The 19,716-nt window shown below is 49.4% G+C and overlaps 1 protein-coding gene across 4 annotated transcripts in view; it reads left to right on the forward strand.

The window, feature by feature from the left end:
- The window catches only part of PMEPA1 (prostate transmembrane protein, androgen induced 1), a 51,906-nt gene that overhangs the window by 23,407 nt on the left and 8,783 nt on the right, over positions 1–19,716 (forward strand). For 3 of the 4 annotated variants that reach the window (XM_037403008.1, XM_037403009.1, XM_037403007.1), the window contains one exon: positions 16,302–16,456. In XM_037403008.1, the coding sequence (XP_037258905.1) occupies positions 16,302–16,456 (155 nt within the window). Of the gene's footprint in view, positions 1–2,945; positions 3,040–16,301; positions 16,457–19,716 lie in introns of those variants that run through there. The other variant, XM_037403010.1, reaches the window with a different exon arrangement.

The raw sequence follows: 19,716 nt of genomic DNA on the forward strand, positions 1-19,716 counted from the left end.
TATTAAAATAATAATTAAGAAACAAGGGTGGGGAGACAGAGGGAGGTGCAAACGAGGTGGTGGTGGTGGGATGCTGTAGGGTGAGGAGTGGAGAGGAGCTGCAGTCAACCTGGTTTTGAACTTCCAGGGCTGACTCCACACTGTGCCCCCCCGCCCCTGGGAAGGACTGGATGGTGCGGGGGGACCCGGGGCTGGGCACACCCTGGTCCCCCTCCCTCACCTGGGCATCTGATGCTGCCATGTCACAACAAAACAATCTTTAAGAGCCTGTCTTGCACTTTGTTGAACGTGGCTGTTTGTAGGCTGGCTGTAGGCCTGCGGGCGCTTGCTCTGTTGTGGGCAGCGTTCGCTCTCCTGTGAAGCCAGATCAGTTATTTTGTGTATTTGGGTTTTTTGGAGATTTATGTTCTCCAAGGATAAAGCTCAGGAAGGGAGGAGAATTTTTCTTGTGTTAGACAGGATTACACCTGGTTTTGCTTTTTCCAGAAAACTCCTTTCTCAGTAAAAAACCCATGCTGTGCACACGCGCAGTTTGCTTTAACTTTCTGTCTTGCTCTCCCGAGTACAGTGACTGACCAGGCTGAACTGTGTCTCAGTGATGGAGACCAGCTAGTTCTCTCATGTGAGATAGTTTATGCTTTTGCTTTTAAGTAAAAATAAAAAAAATCATTTTCATTATTAACCCTTGGAGTTATAATAGTGTCTCTCCACAGGTCATCACTTTATATCGATAAATCAATTAATACTTGGAGCTGGCTTTTTTGAACTTAATACACTGCTGTTTAGAAATGCATGTGCTGCAAAAAGCTAGTGACATCTCAGATTAACAAAATAAAAAAAAATAAGCAAATGCCATTTAAAAAAAAAAAGAGGCCAAACAAATCCCACTGGAATGATACATTGGAATGATTTTAGTGGGATTTATATCTATGAGCTGTGAGGTTTTTGTGGTTTTTGTCTTTTGAAATGGTTGTGAACCAGAGTGATTACTTATCATTTTCATTTTAACTCCATCTGACAAATCGTTTTAGATGGAGAAAGCAATACTGCATCTTTAAATGGCTACTCTGTCAGCGCATCTTGCAGGGCTTTAAATGCCCTTTGTTATCGCAGTCTAGACAGGACGCAGGCGGAATATTTGATATGTTATAAGGCAAAGATGTGACAAGGTTGAATTAATTTACTGGCTTATTTAGAACTGAATTTCAAAACATTTTTCCTTACAAACTTGTCTTTCTCTATCCTATATATATTTTTTCCGAAGTTAGTACAGTATGTTTCAACTGTTTAGACTGGGAGAGGAGACATTAGCTTACTGCAGCCTGCAGTACTTTAATTGCCCTTTTTATGACTGTCTAGACATCATGCAGATGCATGTTTGTGGTGAGAAGACATTTCCCCCCTCTGGTTATACGATAGTCTGAAACCTCCACATTGCCTATCTCCTTACCCCCCTGTCTCGGAATGCGCTTTGCTTCCTCCATCTCCGAAAATCACTTTTTTCCCCCCGTTTTATTTTTTGAAGGGCGCTTCAGCCCCCGTGTTTCTGTTCTCTTCCCCCTGCATGTTGGCAAGCGCTGATGCTGTCGGGGGGCTGGAGGTATGTGGGGCAGGAGGCGGGCGGGGGGCTGCGTGCCCGGGGGTCCCCGGGCCGGGGGAGCGCAGACTTGCGGGCCGGGTTTAAGAATGAAAATATCAGCAAGGTTTGAATGGGTTCGGAGTTTTAGTTATGCAAATGAGATGCATTAATTAACCCCGTTGCTATAGCTACTGCTTTATTGTTAAATGCAGTGAAAAGGGGACAGGCGGTGTCCGTGGATAATCCGCCCCTCCGTGCCCCCCCGCCCCCCCCCCCCCCCAATCCCCGTCCCCCCGGAGCCGCCCTGCGGCCCGGTGCGGGGGCAGCTGCCGCGCTCCTCCCGCCGCCGCGCAGCCCCGGCCCGGGCCAGGAGCCGCCTCCGCGGGGCTGGGCCAGCTGGGGGGCTCTGCCCCCGGCCGCCCCTTCCCCGGGCCGCCCCCGGCCCCATTGTGGCCGCTGACCCGGGGGGCGGCTCTGCGCCTCCGCCCCGCGCCATCAATCTGCCGTCGCGGGGCTGCGTGGGGACGGGGTGCGGGGCACGATGGGGCGGGCGGGAGGGGCCGCAGATGGGCCAGGGGACGGGGATTGGGGGGGTGGGGGTGGGGGTGGGAACCCGGCCCCGTGCTGCGCTCCGAACCCGACAGTGCTGAGCCAGGGCAGCCGGGCGGAGCGGCCTGGTGCGGGCTTGGACGCGCACTACCGCAAAACTACCGCAAAACTACCGCAAAACTACCGCAACACGGTGCCTTCCCGGCGACCTGCTGTGGGAGTTAGACCTTCCTCAGGCTCTTGCTGCAGCTGAGGTGCAAGTACATTTATTGCTTCTGCTTTTGTCAGATTTGGGGCGTTTTTACTCACCTCCCCCATTCGCTCTGCTGTGTGCGCGTGTATAAATATAAATATTTTTTTTCACGTCTCTGTGTGAGCACGCACATGCACTCACTCCCATCTGGTGGTGCTCGGACCGGGGCAAGAACTGAACTGGAATATTGCAGTGACCAAACACGGTGTGCGTGTCTCTGCATTTGCATGCGTTTTGCATATTTGTTTCTGCAATGCATAATTATCTCTGTAACTTAAGACTGTCCTCATTCCATGGGAGTAATCTGTCTTGTGAAAGGTCGCTCCTTTTGTAAGCAAAAGCTGCGAAATCATACGGATGATAATGGCACTTAAGAATAGGCGGAGAAGGGAGAGGTGTCCTGCTGATGGGCCCTGGGCAGGGCTGAGGAAATCCGGTGGCAGTTACAGCCCCATCGGTGACCTGTGTGGCTTTGGCCAACTTGCTTAACCTGTGTTTCGACACCCGTCTGCAAGTGGCGTGTTGTGTCCGGGCAGCCCCTGGCGCTGCTGCCCGGAGCACGTGGCCCGGAGACCCCGGGGGAGCTGCAGCGCCATGGCCTGGGGCTGGGGGCACGGCTGGGTCCCCCCGCATCCCTCCCAAATTGCAAGGAGAGTTGGTAAGCGAGGTGGTGTGGGGGGAGCCACGTATTGATTCACACAGGAAAAATGCCAGAGGAGCAGAGGTTCCCCAGCCACGGCTTGTGACGTTTAGTGGCTTCGCTGTGCTGCTGCCACATCCTGGCACTGGGTGAGAGTCCGTGGGTGTCGTGCTTGGGGCAAGATGGCATGGGCACTGCTGCTTGTCCCTGTGTCCCTCTCGGGGTGCTGCTGCTGGAGCGCGGGTCCCGCAGGACTTGCTGGGCACTATGCCAGGGTTTGGGTGCTGGCACTGGGGCACCTGAGCCGCAGCTGGCTCTGGCGGGGCTGTGGCTCACCACGCTGGGAATTGGCTGATGGATGGTTTTCCCATGAATATGTGGAAATGGAAACTTTCTAGACAGCCAGGGTGGAGGGAAGTGGAAAGGGAGGACACTGGGGAGGGAGACCTGGTAGAACTCGGTATATACTGTGTTCAGTTGGGAGAGACTGTAGTCCGTGCCGATGACAGCCATAGACCTCCATCCCTGTGCCACTGTGCCAGCGCTGCTGGCTGTTTCACAGTGGGGTGTCCCACACAGAGCGGGAGAACCTGCGCCATCTCACTGCTTTGCAAGCGAGGAGGATGCTTTGCTGCTGCCTTCCTCTCTGTGTGCACAACAAATACAGCGTATGGGATCCTTGTGACCTGCAGAATTGAAGTTGCCTTGTTCTGATGGGCCTGGTGACTAATGAAACGCATATTCCTTAGTGCCTCCGCAGCAGCAGGAGGGGGGAGCAGGTACAGCAGGGTGGGCAGGTCGGTGGTGTGCACCAGGTGACGCGGTGCGGGCGGCTGGCTGTGGCTGACTGTGAAGCTGCAGGTGCCCCGTCGGTGCGAGGCAGCTCCGTTGCAGTGGGAGACAGGGCTCAGACAGCGCTGGATTCGGAAACCCAATCCCTGTAATTGCTGTTAGCTTTCTGGAGAGGTGGCAAAGCCCTCCCTGGATGGAGCACTTGCTCTCCTTGGAGCGTCCGCAACTGGCAATTTGTCTGTCGAAACAGATGTGGGCAGCGACAAACATCTATTTCTATAACTAGAAACAAATTTGGTAATTGCCTCTTTCAACAGGACTTGCTCAAGCAGGAAATGAAATTCCTAAATGGCAGTTAGCAAAAGTATTTATAGCTAAGTTCATAAATGAGATGTGCTTTCCTTTGTCATGAGTTTCTGCTGGGTGGAAGGAAAAAAAACAACCTCTACAGTAGCAAGCCACATATTGATCAGGAGTGTTTCCAGGGTATACGAAAATACTTACTTATTAATGTGCTTATTTTTACTAGCTGTAGAAATACCCCTGACAAACAAAACCTCTTTGGTCTTTCCGGGTCGGCTGGCAGGGTTTGATCTGGATAGTGTGTACGGTGTTTTTTCACTCGCTTTTTTCTAAATTTTTTTTCTTGCTCATGCTATATGCGATTGCAAATGGTAAACTCTTGCTCCTGTGTCCCTCTCTGGATGCTTGTGTTCCAGGTGGCAGGTGACGTGCTGCCCTCACCCCAGCCCCAAACGTTGTCTTGGCCAGACACCGTGGTGCTGCCTCTTGGGGAGCAGGAGATACTCTGGTTGTTCTCAGCTTGGTGGGCCATGAGCCTTGCTCGGCATTTTCTAGTCAGCAAGCAAATTTGCCTATCTTTTAAGTGCAAAATCAGAATTACTTTATTCTTTTAATCCAGTTTAGCTGTTCTTACCCTTGGGAGTAACTTCAAAAGCAATGTACTCCTTCCAGTCATCTCAGCAGGCTGGGATCAGGCTGACTGTGTATAAAATACGTGGTCGCAAAATCCTGGAAAAGGGGAGGGTGAGAGAAATAGGCACAAAAAGGGAGCGGAGGGGTTGGCTCGTGCAAGATTTTATAGAGTCTGAGTGTCCCAAAGAACCTCGTTAGCTCTCGTTGCTCTGAGGGAGCTGGTTAATGTCTTCAGGAGTTTCTCTGAACCAGTCTCCAGTTGGTAGGTCTCTGCTCAGAGCCGGGAGGTGTCCCAGCTGAGAGAGCTGCTGACTCCAGCTCTCACGTTTGCAATTTCCATGTAAAAGTTGAGCGCTGCTGTGCTGATCCTGCCCTTCTGGCTTTTGAATGCAGGTCCCGGTCCCCGCAGCTGCCACCATGGCCGTGCTAGCTCAGGAAGGTCACCTTTTAAAAACAGGTGCGGTGGTGTGATCAGGGCAGTTACTGTGTTGGAAGGACTGAAGTATTTTCTGAGGGCTGACCAGTCTGATGCTTCGTTGCTGCAAGCATGATATGGGGGCATTTCCTTTAAAACACACAAAAAAAGGGGGTGGGGGTGCGGGATGAGGCCATCCTTTGCCAGTGACTCAGAGGATGTGATGCTTGATTACCCGGGGTGGCAAATGAAGAAAACTAACTATATGAAATGCACAGTTATGGCCCACGGATTGACGCTATGAACGTGACTTCTTGGGGCCCCATCACCCATTTTCCAGCAGTTTTTTTGCTCAAACTGGCTCCTTTTCTGAGTCCCACTTGCTCACTGCCCTCCTGCCCCCTTCGCAGCCTGCCATCGCTAGCTTGCACAGCGTTACTTCTGCTTGCTGCATCAGAACAGGCCATGTTGAACCTGGAAATGCAGTTCAGCGTTTACTGATGATGCATGAAGCAGGACCATATCCAATGGGCTCTTCCCAGCTGCCTGTGGTCACAGGCCTGATCCTGCTCTCTTTGATGCCTTCGCGTTGCTGCTGCAGCTCCAGCTTCAAGATGCTGCTGCTGCGTGCTAGCAGTGGCAATATCAGTATCAAGATCATATTCTGTGTCTATCTCCAGTACTTTCCGTGCTGCCTTGTAAACAAATACAGTTGTTGACAATCTGATGGGCTTGTGGTTTTATGGAGGTATTATTTAGAAGATAAATGTAGCAGATGCTAATGCAGGAATATTGCAGTAATGACTTCGCCTGGTCTGATTGTTTCTAAGATGACCTAACAGACAAGCGGCGGAGGGTGAGTAATTTGCCATCTGAAGTTCTTTGCTCTTTTATCTCTTCTTCCCTGACCACGGCCTCTGAGAGAGAGAACATTGGTCTCTTTAACGAGTGGAGCTCAGCATCTGGTGGATGAAATGGCCTCTGTAAACCAGGAGCAGTGTTCGGTGCTGCACCCTCTCTGGCAGCCTTTGGATTCCAGCTGTTGCCTGGAGCTGTTTTGGTTCTTGCTTAAATTAGAGCAGTGCAGATGTAATGTTTAGCATAATGGGCATGTCCCTTTTCCAAGCAGGGTGGGAAGGATGTGCCAGGGCAGAGCTGCTTGCACTGGGCTGTGTTGCTGCTGTACCAAGGTATTTTCCTCCATGCCGTATGTATGGACAGGAGAGGACGAGGAACTGTTGTCAGACATGTCCCAAGTGCTGACCCTGCTGCCTCTGCTGTGGGATGCTGCAGAGTCCGAGCCCCTGCAGCTGCTCACTGAGGAGTTGAGTTTATTCCCTGCTATAAAATCGTAGCTGAGAAGGGTGAGTAGATTCAGATGGCTCTTCTCAAATTCACATTCTTTAGCCTTGAGTAGAAAAAATGAGGTCCACTCTTTGGCTACGTTGCTTAACCCACATCCTTTTACAGAGGCTTTGATGAGCATCTGGCATAATGACCACGATTTGGCTGGACTTGATTCTGCTGACTTTAACCCTTGGGTCCTTCCAGGGAGCCACATGTTGCTCCAGAGTGTGCCCAAATTTTGCTGTAACTTCTATCCTCTACTCTCTGAAAGTATGCTCGAAGCCAGCAGGCAAAAATGCATGCGCCTGGGGCAGGCAGGGCTCTAAACGGAGCACAAGGACTGGGTAGACATCAGCCCAGTTCTGTGGACCTTGCTTTGGTCCAAGCCTGCTGCAGACCGGTTCAGTAATGTCAGCTCTGGCCTTTCTGGTTCTCTGCTTGCAAAAGACGGCGTGTCGGTATGTGTAAAGTGAGGCAGTACAGGGTGTCCTCAGCTTTCATTTTCCAAAAGTGATTAGGACTTGTGTTGTGCCCTAATTATTGGGGCATGCAAGGTAGCGGTAGGCTCTCAGCTGTGCATGGCAAGGACTGTCCTTGTGCGTCTCCTTGTTCTCAGTGGTGCCTCTGGGCACTGCTGAAGCTGTGGTGCTCTGAAATGTCAGCAAAGACTGGGGAGGGGAGCAGGCCGGGCTGTCAAGTAGCTGACAGAATGGATAAGGGTGTCTCTCCTCCTCCGCCTCCTCTGCAGCACTGCTGGTGCCCAAGCCCCTGCCCTTGTTGCTGCCTTCGGCCGGAGATGTGGGTGCTGAGAACTGCTGAAAGTCAGACCCATCACTTCTAGTTTAAGGCAGTGTCTCTGCCTACCCATTGGCAATGAGTTTCGTGCAAAGACGGCAGCCCAGGTCTGTTGGAGAAAATGCTGGGTCGTATCCTCCTGCCTGTCAAAGCCCCTGGGTGCGTAGGGGAGCAGGCAGGGACCTCTGGACCAGTGGCCGAGAAGGATGCTCGCTATAGAATGCTAATGAAACAGCCCAGGTTTTGGGTGCTGACAGATATTTACTGATGCTGAAAGAAGGGGACCTTGGTCCACCCCTATTCCAAGACTAGTTTTCTATTTGCTCTTTGTGGAGCTGCGCAGACTTGTTGAGAAGCCTTTAAGGTTACTAGCCTGAAACTGTTCTTGGCTGAAATCCTTCGACATCCCTGCTTGGCATCCCACGAAGCTTCTAAGTGCAGAATTTGGGGAATCACAGACAGGGAGGAAGGATACATGGATGCTTTTCATCACCAAGCTTCAAGTTATTGCCAGTGCCAGTCTGATTTGGACACTTCTCCCCACCACCTTCCTGATTACTCTTGAATAAACTCATCTGCACGTGCTCAGTCGAAAAGTAGCGGCACCCTTATTTGTCTTTTACATGCTTTTTTTATGTAACTAGAGTGCTGCCATCAAGGGCTACAAGGAACCTATTCAAACAGAAGATACCCAAGGGTGGGGGTGGATGAAAAGATGAGAAAATTGGGAGGAGAGGGAACTGCGGTTGGGGCTGTGTACAGCTCTGCTGTGTCTTGCTCTGAGTCATGCAGCCAGGGCAGCTCTGTGGATATCAGAGGTGTTAATGGAAAATTGGGGATGAAAGGGCTCGCTGCAGATTTGTGAACGCTTTTCATTAATTCATCTGGTTAATTTTGCTGTGTCTGGAAAGGCTCGTGCGTGTGTGTGTGTGTGTATAGAGACCTTCCTTTCTGGTGAGTGAAGGGTATGCATGGAGGACCGGGCGTTGCAGTCAGTTGAACTTATCCTAAATCCCCAAGGATTATGGAAGAAGCTGGGACATGCGGCGTGACATTACAGTGACACCATATTTAGCTAACGGTAGGCAGCAGTTCATTTACAGACCTCATAAGCTTCAGAAGCAGACATGGCCCGACTGTCTCCAGTCCCCGGGGGCTGTGCCGGAGGCTGGTGCTGCTCACCAGGCACTGCTGCGGGATTGTCCCCACCAAGGTGCCCCACGCCACGTCATTTGCAGGCTCTCGACCGGAATCTGTTGAATCACAGTGTTGAGTCACCTGCGTGAACCAGGCTCCCTAATTAACCACAGGCGCTCCATGAGGTGGCCGTGCGCGCTGAGGGGCAGAAAGTGCTGCCTCGCAGTTGGAGCAAGGCTTTGGGGGCAGAAAGGAAGATGCTTTTCTCACTTTCTCTTGAGCATCACCTAGCTCTTTGCACGGTGTCGGTAGGTCTCCTGCTGTCACCCCACAGGAGGCAGGTGTTCACCCAAGGGCTGCTCGCTGGCAGAGGGGTCACATCGCCTGTGCTGTGGGTTCCCCATTCATGACAATAGGTTTGTGCCCAGTAATTGTACCCTGATGAGCTCTTTGGCTCCATGCCTGCACCAAGGGCCATGCTTCTTCTGCAGTCCCGGGAGGAACTGTGTTCCTCAGCCAAGGCAGAGTCAGAACAGGGTCTCGTTCCTGGGCTGAGTGACCCAGGGAAAGACTTTGTCCCTCTGCGGCGGAGGGCTGGGAGCCTGGGCTCACTGCTTGGCAGCTGAGCTAGGTGCCTGGGGTCAGGGTGAGCAATCCTCTGCCTTGCTATGGTGCATCTCCTGTGACAAGCTGTGCTCCAGCTGCTTACCTTCTTTGGCTTCCTAGGGACCTTTACATCGTTCCCCACGCCAGCCCCCTATATCTGTGCATTGACTTCATCCGCAGGCTGTGGCTCTGCTGCCTGAGGCTATAATGGCTCTACTGCTGTGGCCAAAGCTTGGCTCTAAGACCTCGCTGGGGTGGTCGGGGTGCTGCAGGGGCAGGATGGGGCCAGGGAGCTCAAGGTACCTGCCATTAAAAGTCATCCTTAGCCTGGGTCTTCTGGAGGATGCACAAGACCAGGTTTGCCCAGATTTGTGCGAGACCTCATTACATCTCTTTGTACTTGAAGAGGAAAGTTAGAAAAGTCTCACTCTGTTTCTGCGTGTTTTATTGAGGCTTGTTAGGCAGCAGGAGGAATCTCTGTACAAAACGATCCCATTCGGTCTTGGTGTAAACGTTGTAAGTGTCTTGGGGAAAGTGAAGACCAGAGATGAAGGCACAATGCGCAGCGGGGTTCCTTGGCTCTTGTGTTAAGCACTTACAGGATGTTTCTCTGGGAACGTAAGTGACATTTAATTAAAAATAGTCTCTATGTATGGTGGAAAATGGCCAATCTGGAAATTTCCATACAGCTGGGTTGCAGAGTAATGTCCCAGCATAGACAAGGACTCTCTTAGTTTGGATTGCAGGTGCTTGTGGAGGGTCTTCAACAAGACAGTCCCTGCGCTGCTGTGGGCTAAAACCCGGGGCTGGGTCAGCACCCCTCCTGCCCAGCCAGGAGCTGGGCTGTTGGGAGCAAAGGTCCGTGTGGGTGGTGGTGGCACAGCAGAGATTTAGGGGGAAATACTATTTCCACAGTTCTCTGAAACTTCTGAAATGGCACGGTCTGCATTGTTCTCAGCCCCTTTTTAGTCTCCCTGACTCTTACTCACTTCCTTTTAGATTTTTCTGCTTTTCAAGTTCACATTAGTTTCTAGACTGGGGGAAACCACTGGAGTTACCTTTCATTTTAAACCCAATATTTTGCCTTTTCTGTGACCTGTGCTGTTGCGGATGTTGGAGCAACACTGGAAGTTCCCCCATAGCAGCAGGCTGTGCCCAACCCTCCCGAAGCCTGGTGAGGGATTTGCCTGCCTCTTACCAGCTCTCCTTTCTGTCAGGCATGTGGAGCAACCTCAAAACACAGTTCTAGATGTATTTTCCCAAAGAATGCTAATGGAATGAGTGATAATGGGGCTGTGATGCTGGGGGACTGTCACAGGAGAATCCAGAAGCTGAAGTGCATATCCCATCTGTCCTGGGTAAAGGTTAACTGGTGGCTCAGGAACTCTCAGCAGCGAGGCTTGCTTGGGAGCTATCTCCTCGTCTGGTGTGAAGCAGGGCATTGGGTTGCCTCACACCAGGCTGATGTCCACCGGAGTGTGAAAGCAACAGCAGTTTTTCTTCCACACCCCGAAAAGCATATTTTTGATACTCTGTGTGAGCTTGTGATTGGCCTCATTGTGCTTGAAGTGTCCCAGCAATGTTTTGAGTCAGAACTAAGGGGGGCTTTAATGGTAAAAATACCCAGAGGAAATGAAACCGAACATAGGAGAAGCAAAGTTTCTGCAGGGGATTCTCCGCTTGCTTTAATTTTGTCTCAGCAAAACAGGCTTAGGTTTTAGTACAGTGTACCACAGAATTTATGATGACTGGCGTATTTTTTTTAAACTTTTTTTTCTTACGAATTGTGGCTAGTGCATTTGTTCAGCTTAGCCATTATCTCCTGAGTAATTTCACTTCTCCTTCTCATTGCTTCTCACACGATATGCGGTTCCAATATATATAGAAATTGTAATTGAAGCTTATAGATAACTGTTTTGATCTGCAGATGTGTCTTATACCCAGCTGAAAGCGAAGGTCATCTTGGCTGAGATCCTGTTTGAAAGTTGTTCTGTCCACTTTAAATGACAGCGGGAGTACCTGTAGTTGCAGCAGAATGCAGGTGTTTGGGGTTTTTTTCCCCTCTTTATACATGCCAGTGCTTTGGAGCATTTATCTTCAGCAGTGATACTCTTATGTGGGAGGAAGAGCATTAATAAAGTTTATCGTAAGCATTTTATGAACTGTAGTTTAGCTGTAAAAAGTAAGGGAATACATTTGAAGTGTATCATAGCCTCCCCTCCCCTGGGGCCGCTGTGAACCGCCTGTGTGTGCGCAGAGGCTCGGTGCTCCCCGTGTCACCGTTGACTCAAATAGCTCTCCCTCCTTGCAGAAATGCTAATGGATTTTAAACCCGTGAGTGCCAAGTATTTTGTTCGTATGCACTTGAGGAAGCTCCGAGGTGGCACCTTGCCGCTGTCAAGCCCTGAGTGTGGTCTTGGGTGGGAAGAGTGGGGCTGTGTGCCCCAGGAGCTGTGCCACTGAGGTGCCACCGAGGTGCCCCTGCACCTCCGCCAGCAGCACCGGCTGCTGTTTGAACAGGTTTCAGACACTTCAGTCCCTCGCCGTCTTGGTGGCTGGTCATCAGCCTCCTGCCTTCCCCAAAAACCCTCTGAGCAGGAGAGCGGCCACAGCCCGCAGGCTCCGGGAAGTGGCGGAGCCTCCCATCATTCATTAATGTAACGCTATAATCTACTGTGAAACCCTCTTTCAAGGCCGCATGTGGTTTAAAGTGGCAAGTGAGTAACGAACGTGAAGAATACGACATGACAAGTGATTTTACTTGATCACGAATATCCAGTTTCGGGATTAGGAGAATCTGGGGGAAAAATGCTTAGTTGCAAAACAGTTGCACGCATGCTGACCAACTCCCAGAGCTGCAGCGTCTAGACAGAAAATACAGAAAAGCAGGTTGTGTCACTTCAATGTGATGTCTGAACCTGTTAGTTTGAAATGTGTTCTGGAATAAGAATTATGCAAAATTAAATTAGTGTGACCTTACTTTGCATTTGGAGGCTGAATATGCCCATCTTGTAAAGCCTAGTGCATTTATAACACTTCCCTTGGGGAAAATTACAGAGAGAAATGGAATGAGGTCTCTTCTAATTGAAAAGTGACAATGATTAGGAAGCCAAATACAAAATGTGTTGAGTATTTTTTTCTTGTTTTGTTGTGTGTGTTGGTTTTTTTTAAGAATACCAGTAGAATTATAAATTATGTGCTTTGCAGTTTGGCTTGTTTTTCATTCCCCAAAGGCGCTTTATTAGCATAGCAGCTGAATTGCACTTGTATAATAACGTATTAACTGAAAGTTTGGGATTTTAATGATCTTTCTTCATTAGTTTGACTGAGCTGCTCGGATAAAATCTTACCAAGTATATCCAGCTTTTCAGTGCGTTGGGGTTTGTTTCCCCCTTCTGCAAATGAAGCCCACGAAGACAAGTTAAAACAGAGGGAGAGTTGGCAGCAGCTTTGATGCCTCGAGTGGGTATGAGTCTCTTGAAACTTGAAAAGCACAAATTGAGTGTGTGGGGACTTCTCTTGGTTTGGTTTGATTTTTTGTTTTATTTTTCCAAAGGCCAGCTTGGGCAACGTGAGCATTCTTGGGATTAAACCCTCAACATACCCGATGTGTTTGCTTCTAGGTGCTGCAAGGCTGTGCTGCTCCTCGCAGGCTGGGCTTGGGGTAGAGCAGAACCCTGGGCACCGGCTGCCCTCTGCTCCTCCCTGCGCTCCTCCTGGTGCAGAGCGGAGGTTCCTGGTGGGTTTGGCCACTCGTGTATATGTACAGCATTGGGAAGAAGTTCTCATTTCAGCAGCACCACCAAAGAAGACAGGGGCAGATACCTTTCTCATATATGGTACTTAAATGCTCAGGCCCTCATCTGTGTTGCAGGACATGGGTAGATCTCCTCCGCTGCAGCAATTGAGCTGTTTGCTTCCCCATGCTAACGAAAGAGATCAAAGAAGAGTCAGGCCGTTGGTATGAAAAGGCCAAGGTCCAAGTGGGGGGAGCTGATCAGGTTTTATCGTTCAGACACATTTCACCAAACGCATTTACAGAATGTTAATTTGCAGCTTAATTGTTCTCCCTCCTCCCACAAAGTGAGATACGAAAATCGCTCCTCTGCTGACAACGCCAGTGTGATGGCTGTAATGTTTAGACTAGATTCAGTGTTGAAGTAACGCAATTTAGAGTTTGAAGAGCAAGGCATGAAGCATGGCCAAACACTGCCTGCACCTCCTGGCCTCACCCTGTGGTCTCTGGGGGGTCCAGCCTGTCCAGGTGACCAGGAGAGATAGGGCAGGAGCAGCATCCTTGCGGGAGAGCAGTGTCCCCTTCGTTCTGGTAATCGTACTGTGACTTACCTTGGCAACTGTTCTGTAACACCCAATTACAGCAGTCCCAGAGCCGGGATAACCAGCGTTCAGGACTGGATGGGGATGGATGTGATGCCGGTGTTTTGTCCTGGATCCTGACAGAATTCCCACCCTTTCTTCTGCTTCGGGCACTGCTCATTATATGCCTGTACATGTGTGCAGGAAGCTTGGCTTAGGTCATTTGTAAATGACCCATCTTGTGTGTGCTCCTTCCTAGGAAGGAAATAGGGCAGCGATTCCTGATGGCCAAAACCTCACCTGTCACAAAGCAGCGTGCGCAGTTCAGCAAGGAAGCCAAATACAAAATGTGTTGAGTGGTTTTTTCTTGTTTGTTCATGTAAGGGACCTCTTGTCCCAGGAAAGGAACTTTCCTTTACAGCTGCCTTGGTCCTGGCTTTCTTCAGAAATATAACCTCTTTCAACAGAAAAGGAAGTTTTCCATCACTGGCTTAATTTATATTTTTTCTTGTGTTTTCTTACCGTGGCCAAAGCACATGCTGCATTTTGAGGCTAAATTGACTCATCTTCCTAAAAAACTGTGGTTGTTTTTTGTTTTGTCTTTTCTGTAATTAATTCCGCAAAAAGCTGGGTGGCTGTTCTCCAGTCTGTGGGCTCTGCTGCCCACGTGTAGGTGAGGCAGAGAGGCTCTGGGTTGGTGCCCCCCTGGGGTCTGGCTTTGTGGGTGGCCTGGAGAGCACCCAGGGGAGCTATGGCTGGCTGGGGTTCTGGGGCTTCACCCTGCTGCTTGGGTGCTGGAGGTTAGCAGGGATGCTCTGGGTGCCTCTGGGTGCAGCTGGAACTGGACGTGCCTTTGGGCTGTGCGGGGACACTCCTACGTGGTGGGGGCAACATGGGAAGAGACACTGTGCCTTTTTTTAATGGTTTTGCATCATCCTCTTTTCCCAGCCTTTTAAGTTTTGGCGCGTTTGTGTATCTGGTCAATCTCATTTGTGTCTAGAAGGAATGAGCTCCTGTTTCAGCCCATTCTTCCAGCACAGGGCACCCATGGCAGCTCTTGGGTCTGGTCACCCATTGTTCCCACGGGCAAGCTGTGCCGCTCCTTTGGGGCTGAATCGTAAATTGTTGGGAACATATTTTTTTCCAGGATCTTCCCCTCACAGTGGCATTTGGGCACCTTGCTGGGATTGCTGGGAAAGACCCAGAAGCTCCTTTTTAAGAAGATGCCTTTAGCTAAAAGGCATTTTTAAGGCAGAATTCCTTTGCGATGTTTCCTACCCCACATGCAGTCTCACAGTGTAGAGGCAGCTGCGTTTTAGGGGTGCTGTAAGGGTATGGGCTCCAAGTCATTCATACATCTAACTTTGAAGTGACAGACAAGGCTCCTGCTTTCAAGGCATAATTCTGCTTTTTGAAGGTGGTGGGCAGAGCTGGTTAAGCATTTTGGGCAATGGCAGAAATAGCTGCTGTTTAGCAGAATGAGCTCCCAGGTAACTGGCAGCGCTCACCACCTGGACTGTTGTCCTGACATTTATTTGCTTTTACTGGCACTTAAATGCCACCTGCCAGGAGAAAACTTTCCATTAAAAAAATAAAATTAAATTTGCCTGACTCAGCAGAAGCCACCCCAGCTGGTACGAGCGGTGTGATGCTGCCCTTTGAGGCATGATGTGGCTTCCGATGTATCTACAGATATATACGTGTGTGTGTCTGTGTAGATAAAATACAGATGGCAGCATCTGTGATAGCTGAGGGCACAGCTTTCCAAAACTGGATTTTATAGTTGTCCCTACTGAGAAGCAAACAAAGTTTAAATCCCCAGAATGATTGAATTTTGCTGATCTGGCTCCTCCTTTATGATGAGCACTGGAGTTGCTACTGCCCGGTCCTGGGCAAGAGGGGGCTTGAGGGGAGCAACTGAGTGGTTCAGGGATGGCATCTGCTCTCTGGGTGCCAAGTGCATGGAAATAATGACCCCAGTGCTACGTTTGCCTGCAGTACTCAATTTTCCATAGCCTCAGAGAGGTGTGAGGAATTATTTCCTTAGGAAATTTTAGGAGCGACTTCTTACTGCCTCCTGCCAAGTGGCTCCGGAGTTAACTGGACAGTCTGTTTGCTTGCTCTTGTTTGTTTGGAGGATTTTTGGCAGTTTTCCTTTACGCCAGTTCAAGCCACTCAAGCTGCCACTGTCAGCTGGCCGAGCCCTGAGCCGAGGGATGTCTGGAGCTCCGGGATGTGGCCCCCATGGGCAGCCATGTCGCACCCGTCTGGCATCTCACCAAAGAGCAGGAGGTCTCCCTGTCTGCACCCTGTGGCAGATGGGCTGGCGTCAGAGGGAGGGGGCTGCCCACGCTGGTGCCTGCTGTGCTGTGCCATGGGCTCCCTGTGCCACTGTCCAACCCTTGTGACAGAGCGGACACGTGCCTGTGCAAGCGTGTGCCGAGGAGGATTTCAGTCCGGTCCTCCATGGAGGAAAGAGTGGTGGTGATGGGAAGAGAATTGCAGAAATTTATCTTGCATTTAGCTAAATTGTTTCATCAGGATGAATTACGCCAGTTCCTGGCTCCATGGCCCCGAGCAAGGCACACTCAGCACCGAGATGCTGCTGGTTTTGTACCCGGCAGAGGGGGCATCCTGCAGACTAAAGCTGGGAGGGCTTTGGGAAGTCCTGGCTGCACGGTAGCATGGAAACACCCTGCTTTGTAGATTGTTTTTAAAGATCCCCCCTAGAGACTTTTCTGTGGCAATGAAGAAGTGAATTAATGAGTTTTTTAGTAAGTAGTTGGGTTCAAAGCATACAGAGCCCACACAGGCATATGTGAGAGCTTTATGGGGGAAGGATGCAGGTGTCATTGGTGTCTTGGCTACGTTAATTCTTGTGCTTAATTAATGCTGCTTTTTCTGGTGGCTTAAAGTGTCTCTCTCTCTCTTGCAGCGGAGTTGGAGTTTGTACAGATAATCATAATCGTGGTGGTGATGATGGTGATGGTGGTGGTGATCACATGTCTGCTGAACCACTACAAACTCTCTGCGCGATCCTTCATCAGCCGGCACAGCCAGGGCAGGCGGAGGGACGAGAACCTCTCATCAGTAAGTCACACTCTGCTCTTCCAACCCATGTTGTCCCGCGCCGTTTGCTCAGTGATGTGACACTGGGGAAGCATTGGAGCCGAAGGCATTCATTTATGGGGTGGTGTTTGCCCACATGCCACTTGGCACTGCACAAAAAGGCACCCTCCAGGTTGGGTCTGGCATCATATTCTGTCTCTGTTATTGGGGGTGGTCGTCTCAGGGATGCTTCTGGCTCTTTAGGGTGCTGTATATTGTAATGTATGGACACCCATAGCCTCTGGCTTTGCCCTGAGCTTTGCAGTCTGGATTTCACATTGGTCAAGTAACAACATGAGGCTGTTCTTGGTGTGTCCTGTTCCTGAAACCACCACGTACCCTCAGCTGGTTCGGGTGCATATGCCTTGCCCTTAACAACCCCAAACTATTGAGTCCTTTGATGGCTCCAGTTGGAGTGTCTCAAATGACTATAAAAAATGTATTGCCTGCCTCAAAGAGACCAGGAAATCCTGAAAGGCTTTCTGCAGTTTTCACCAGCAGTGCTGCCGTTACTGTGATGCAGGGGTCAGAAAACACTGGTCAACCAGACAAGCAGAAATCTTTCCAAAGGGATGCTCAAGAGGTTCCCTGTGTAACCCAGACTCCCTGCTTCATAAAAGCCTGAGGAGAAACATGTTAATTGTACCTGTGATGGGGACCCAAGGGGAAGCCTCCCCAGCCTTAAGGCAGATGTTGGTTTATGCAGTTTCCTCAAATGCAGCAGCTCAGAGATTGACCAGAACCTACAGAGAAAAGGCATCACGTTTTCTTGGAGGGCTAGCATGTACTGTTCACCGCTGCTTACATGGCTCTGTCTTCAGTGCAGGGATATCTCGTACTGATACTTGGTTTTTTAGCTTTCATGTTGAAGGCTTTTAAAGCTCTTTAAACGATAGGGCTTCCTCAAGGTCACTGACTCACGCCCTCCCCTCCGCAGGCTTCCATGGCAGGCTGGGCGCACCGGTGCTGCCGTGCGGTGGTCTGAGTGGGGCTGTGCTCTGTTGTGTCAAATCCATGCTCACTGCAGGAAAAAGCTGAAATACTGGGATAGCTTGCTTTTTTTTTTCTTATATTTTTTCTTTTCTTTTTTTTTTCTTTTTTTGTGAGAGAAAGATATGTAGCATCTTTTATTTAATAAGTCTTCAGTACAGCACTGCTGAAGGCTGCCCAGCCAGCAGACACCCAGGGTGCAGCCTTTCCCTCTGCTCTGTAGCTGCTCTTTTTGTCACGTTACACAAGCTGGCGAAGGTCCCTTATCGAACGCTCTGTGCCAAAGTGAGGAAGACTCCTCTTGGGAAGAAGAGCTGTGCAACCCCCAAGCTCAATTCAACCACCCTTTGTTTTGTGGGTGATGGAGCATGTCTCTGGAGTGAGCTCAGCTCATGGTCATCTATTGATGCTGTGCAACAAGGTCAAGGTGCTGGGAGTGCGTGATCCTGTGTTAAACCAGCCGGTGCGAGGGTGGTGATCGCTCGAGCTCCTGCCCTCTTCGGGGATCAGAGCTAACCCCCGCGCGTCTATCCCAGCTCCTCCCGGAGTTACAGAAATCTTCTCTCTTCTTACCACCCCATGCACCCGCTTCCAACACTAGCAGAATGTTACAGGCACAGGAATTCTTAAAAATAGCAGAAAGATTGTTTTCTGCTTTCAGATTTTTTTTCACTGTCTTATCATGTTCAGAATGTTTTACTTGAACAACACAAAATTGTTTCATTTTACATTTTCAAAGCAAATATCAGATCAAGCCTTTTTTATTTTGTTATACCAATTTCTGTTTTCTGAAGTGGCCTGTTTTGTATTTTCTTTAAAAAGAGGAGAGAAGGCTAACATGGAAAGAGAAGAGAAAATCACGTGGAGATTGAACAAAAATTTCAAGTCGAATCAATAACTGTTGACTGTTTAAAAAACAATGCCTTTTTTTCTTCTAAAATTTTTTTCTTTCTAAAACTTTTTTCTTGTTAATTATTTTTTTCTTTATAAAATATCACCAGGTCAAAATTTCCATGCATTTTTTTGGCCCAGTCCGCACACCGAAACAGCTTCATTACTTACTCAGCCTTCAGACACATCAGCAATTAAATGGCTTTTCAGCAAAGGTTTCTCTCAGCACCTCTGCTGGACCTCAGTGGGGATGTGGAGTCTTCAAAACCTTCCTCAGAGCTAAGGAGAGAAACGGGAATATACCATTCTGGGGCTTTTTTTTCTCTCCTCTTTATAATTCTTCCCCTTCTCCCTGCCGCCGTCTGTGCTGCCAGCGCAGCGTTGATGGGGTGGCAGCCGGGCTTCCTTGTGGCCTGAGCACCCTCCCGGTGGGACGGAGAAGCCCCTTGTGTGTTAAGTGGGAGCTCGGTACAGTGGGATCAGTTATAATAAAGATCTTAAAGGTAGTTCCTTTCAGATTCGGCACAGCGTGTCTTTTTGTAGAAAACAGCTCCAGTCTAAATAATCACTGAAGGCTGGCAGGCAGAGGCTGTGCCGAGCTGGATACCAGTTCATGTAAGCCATTAAACTTGCACTGAACTGGTGTTGGGCTTTTTAAATCCCAGACTTCATTTTGCTGTTGTGGCCATGGGCGGGCACCGGAGCAGTGTACATGCTTTTCATCTTTTGAAATATTAAAGTAGTTCATCCCATGGTCAGGACGCTGCTAGGTCTGCTGGAGTTGTCCTTCTTTGTTGTTGTAGCTCAAAAATTACAACTGAAGGAGAAGTTAATTTCCCTAAAGGTTTTTTTTAATGCGGTTCTTGCTAGCGAGGAATTCTTGTATTATGTCATGTGTTTCTCCATCACTGTTCTCAGTGTTCTCATACTCTGTCTCCTTATAACAAGTACTTTGTTTTTCCAGAACTAAGAATACTTAAGAAATGCCACTTAAACTTTTTTACAGTAAGAATGCCACCGTCCCTGCACCTTTGAAACAGTGATATCCCACTCCCCCAAGAAAAAGTGGTTTAAATGCAGTTTCCAAACATACCTTTGGCCCCCAAAATGGAAAACGTAAGTCCTCCTGAGGGCTCAGAGGCTTAATCTGCACCATGCAGCTTTACAGAGAAAATTCTCTGACATTACTAAAACAAGCGGTTCTATAAAAGTCGAAGATTGATCTGTAAAAAGAAATTAAAAAGTAATTTTAGGTTCTGCAGTGAGTCCTGGAATACTTGCGGAGGCTTTTACAGCCGTATTGCTCATCAGACAGCAGAATCTCAGCTTTCATTTCAGAAAACCATAGTCTAGAAAACTCA

This window comes from Falco rusticolus, chromosome 10 (genome assembly GCF_015220075.1).
Source record: "Falco rusticolus isolate bFalRus1 chromosome 10, bFalRus1.pri, whole genome shotgun sequence".
In the NCBI taxonomy this organism is placed as follows: domain Eukaryota; kingdom Metazoa; phylum Chordata; class Aves; order Falconiformes; family Falconidae; genus Falco; species Falco rusticolus.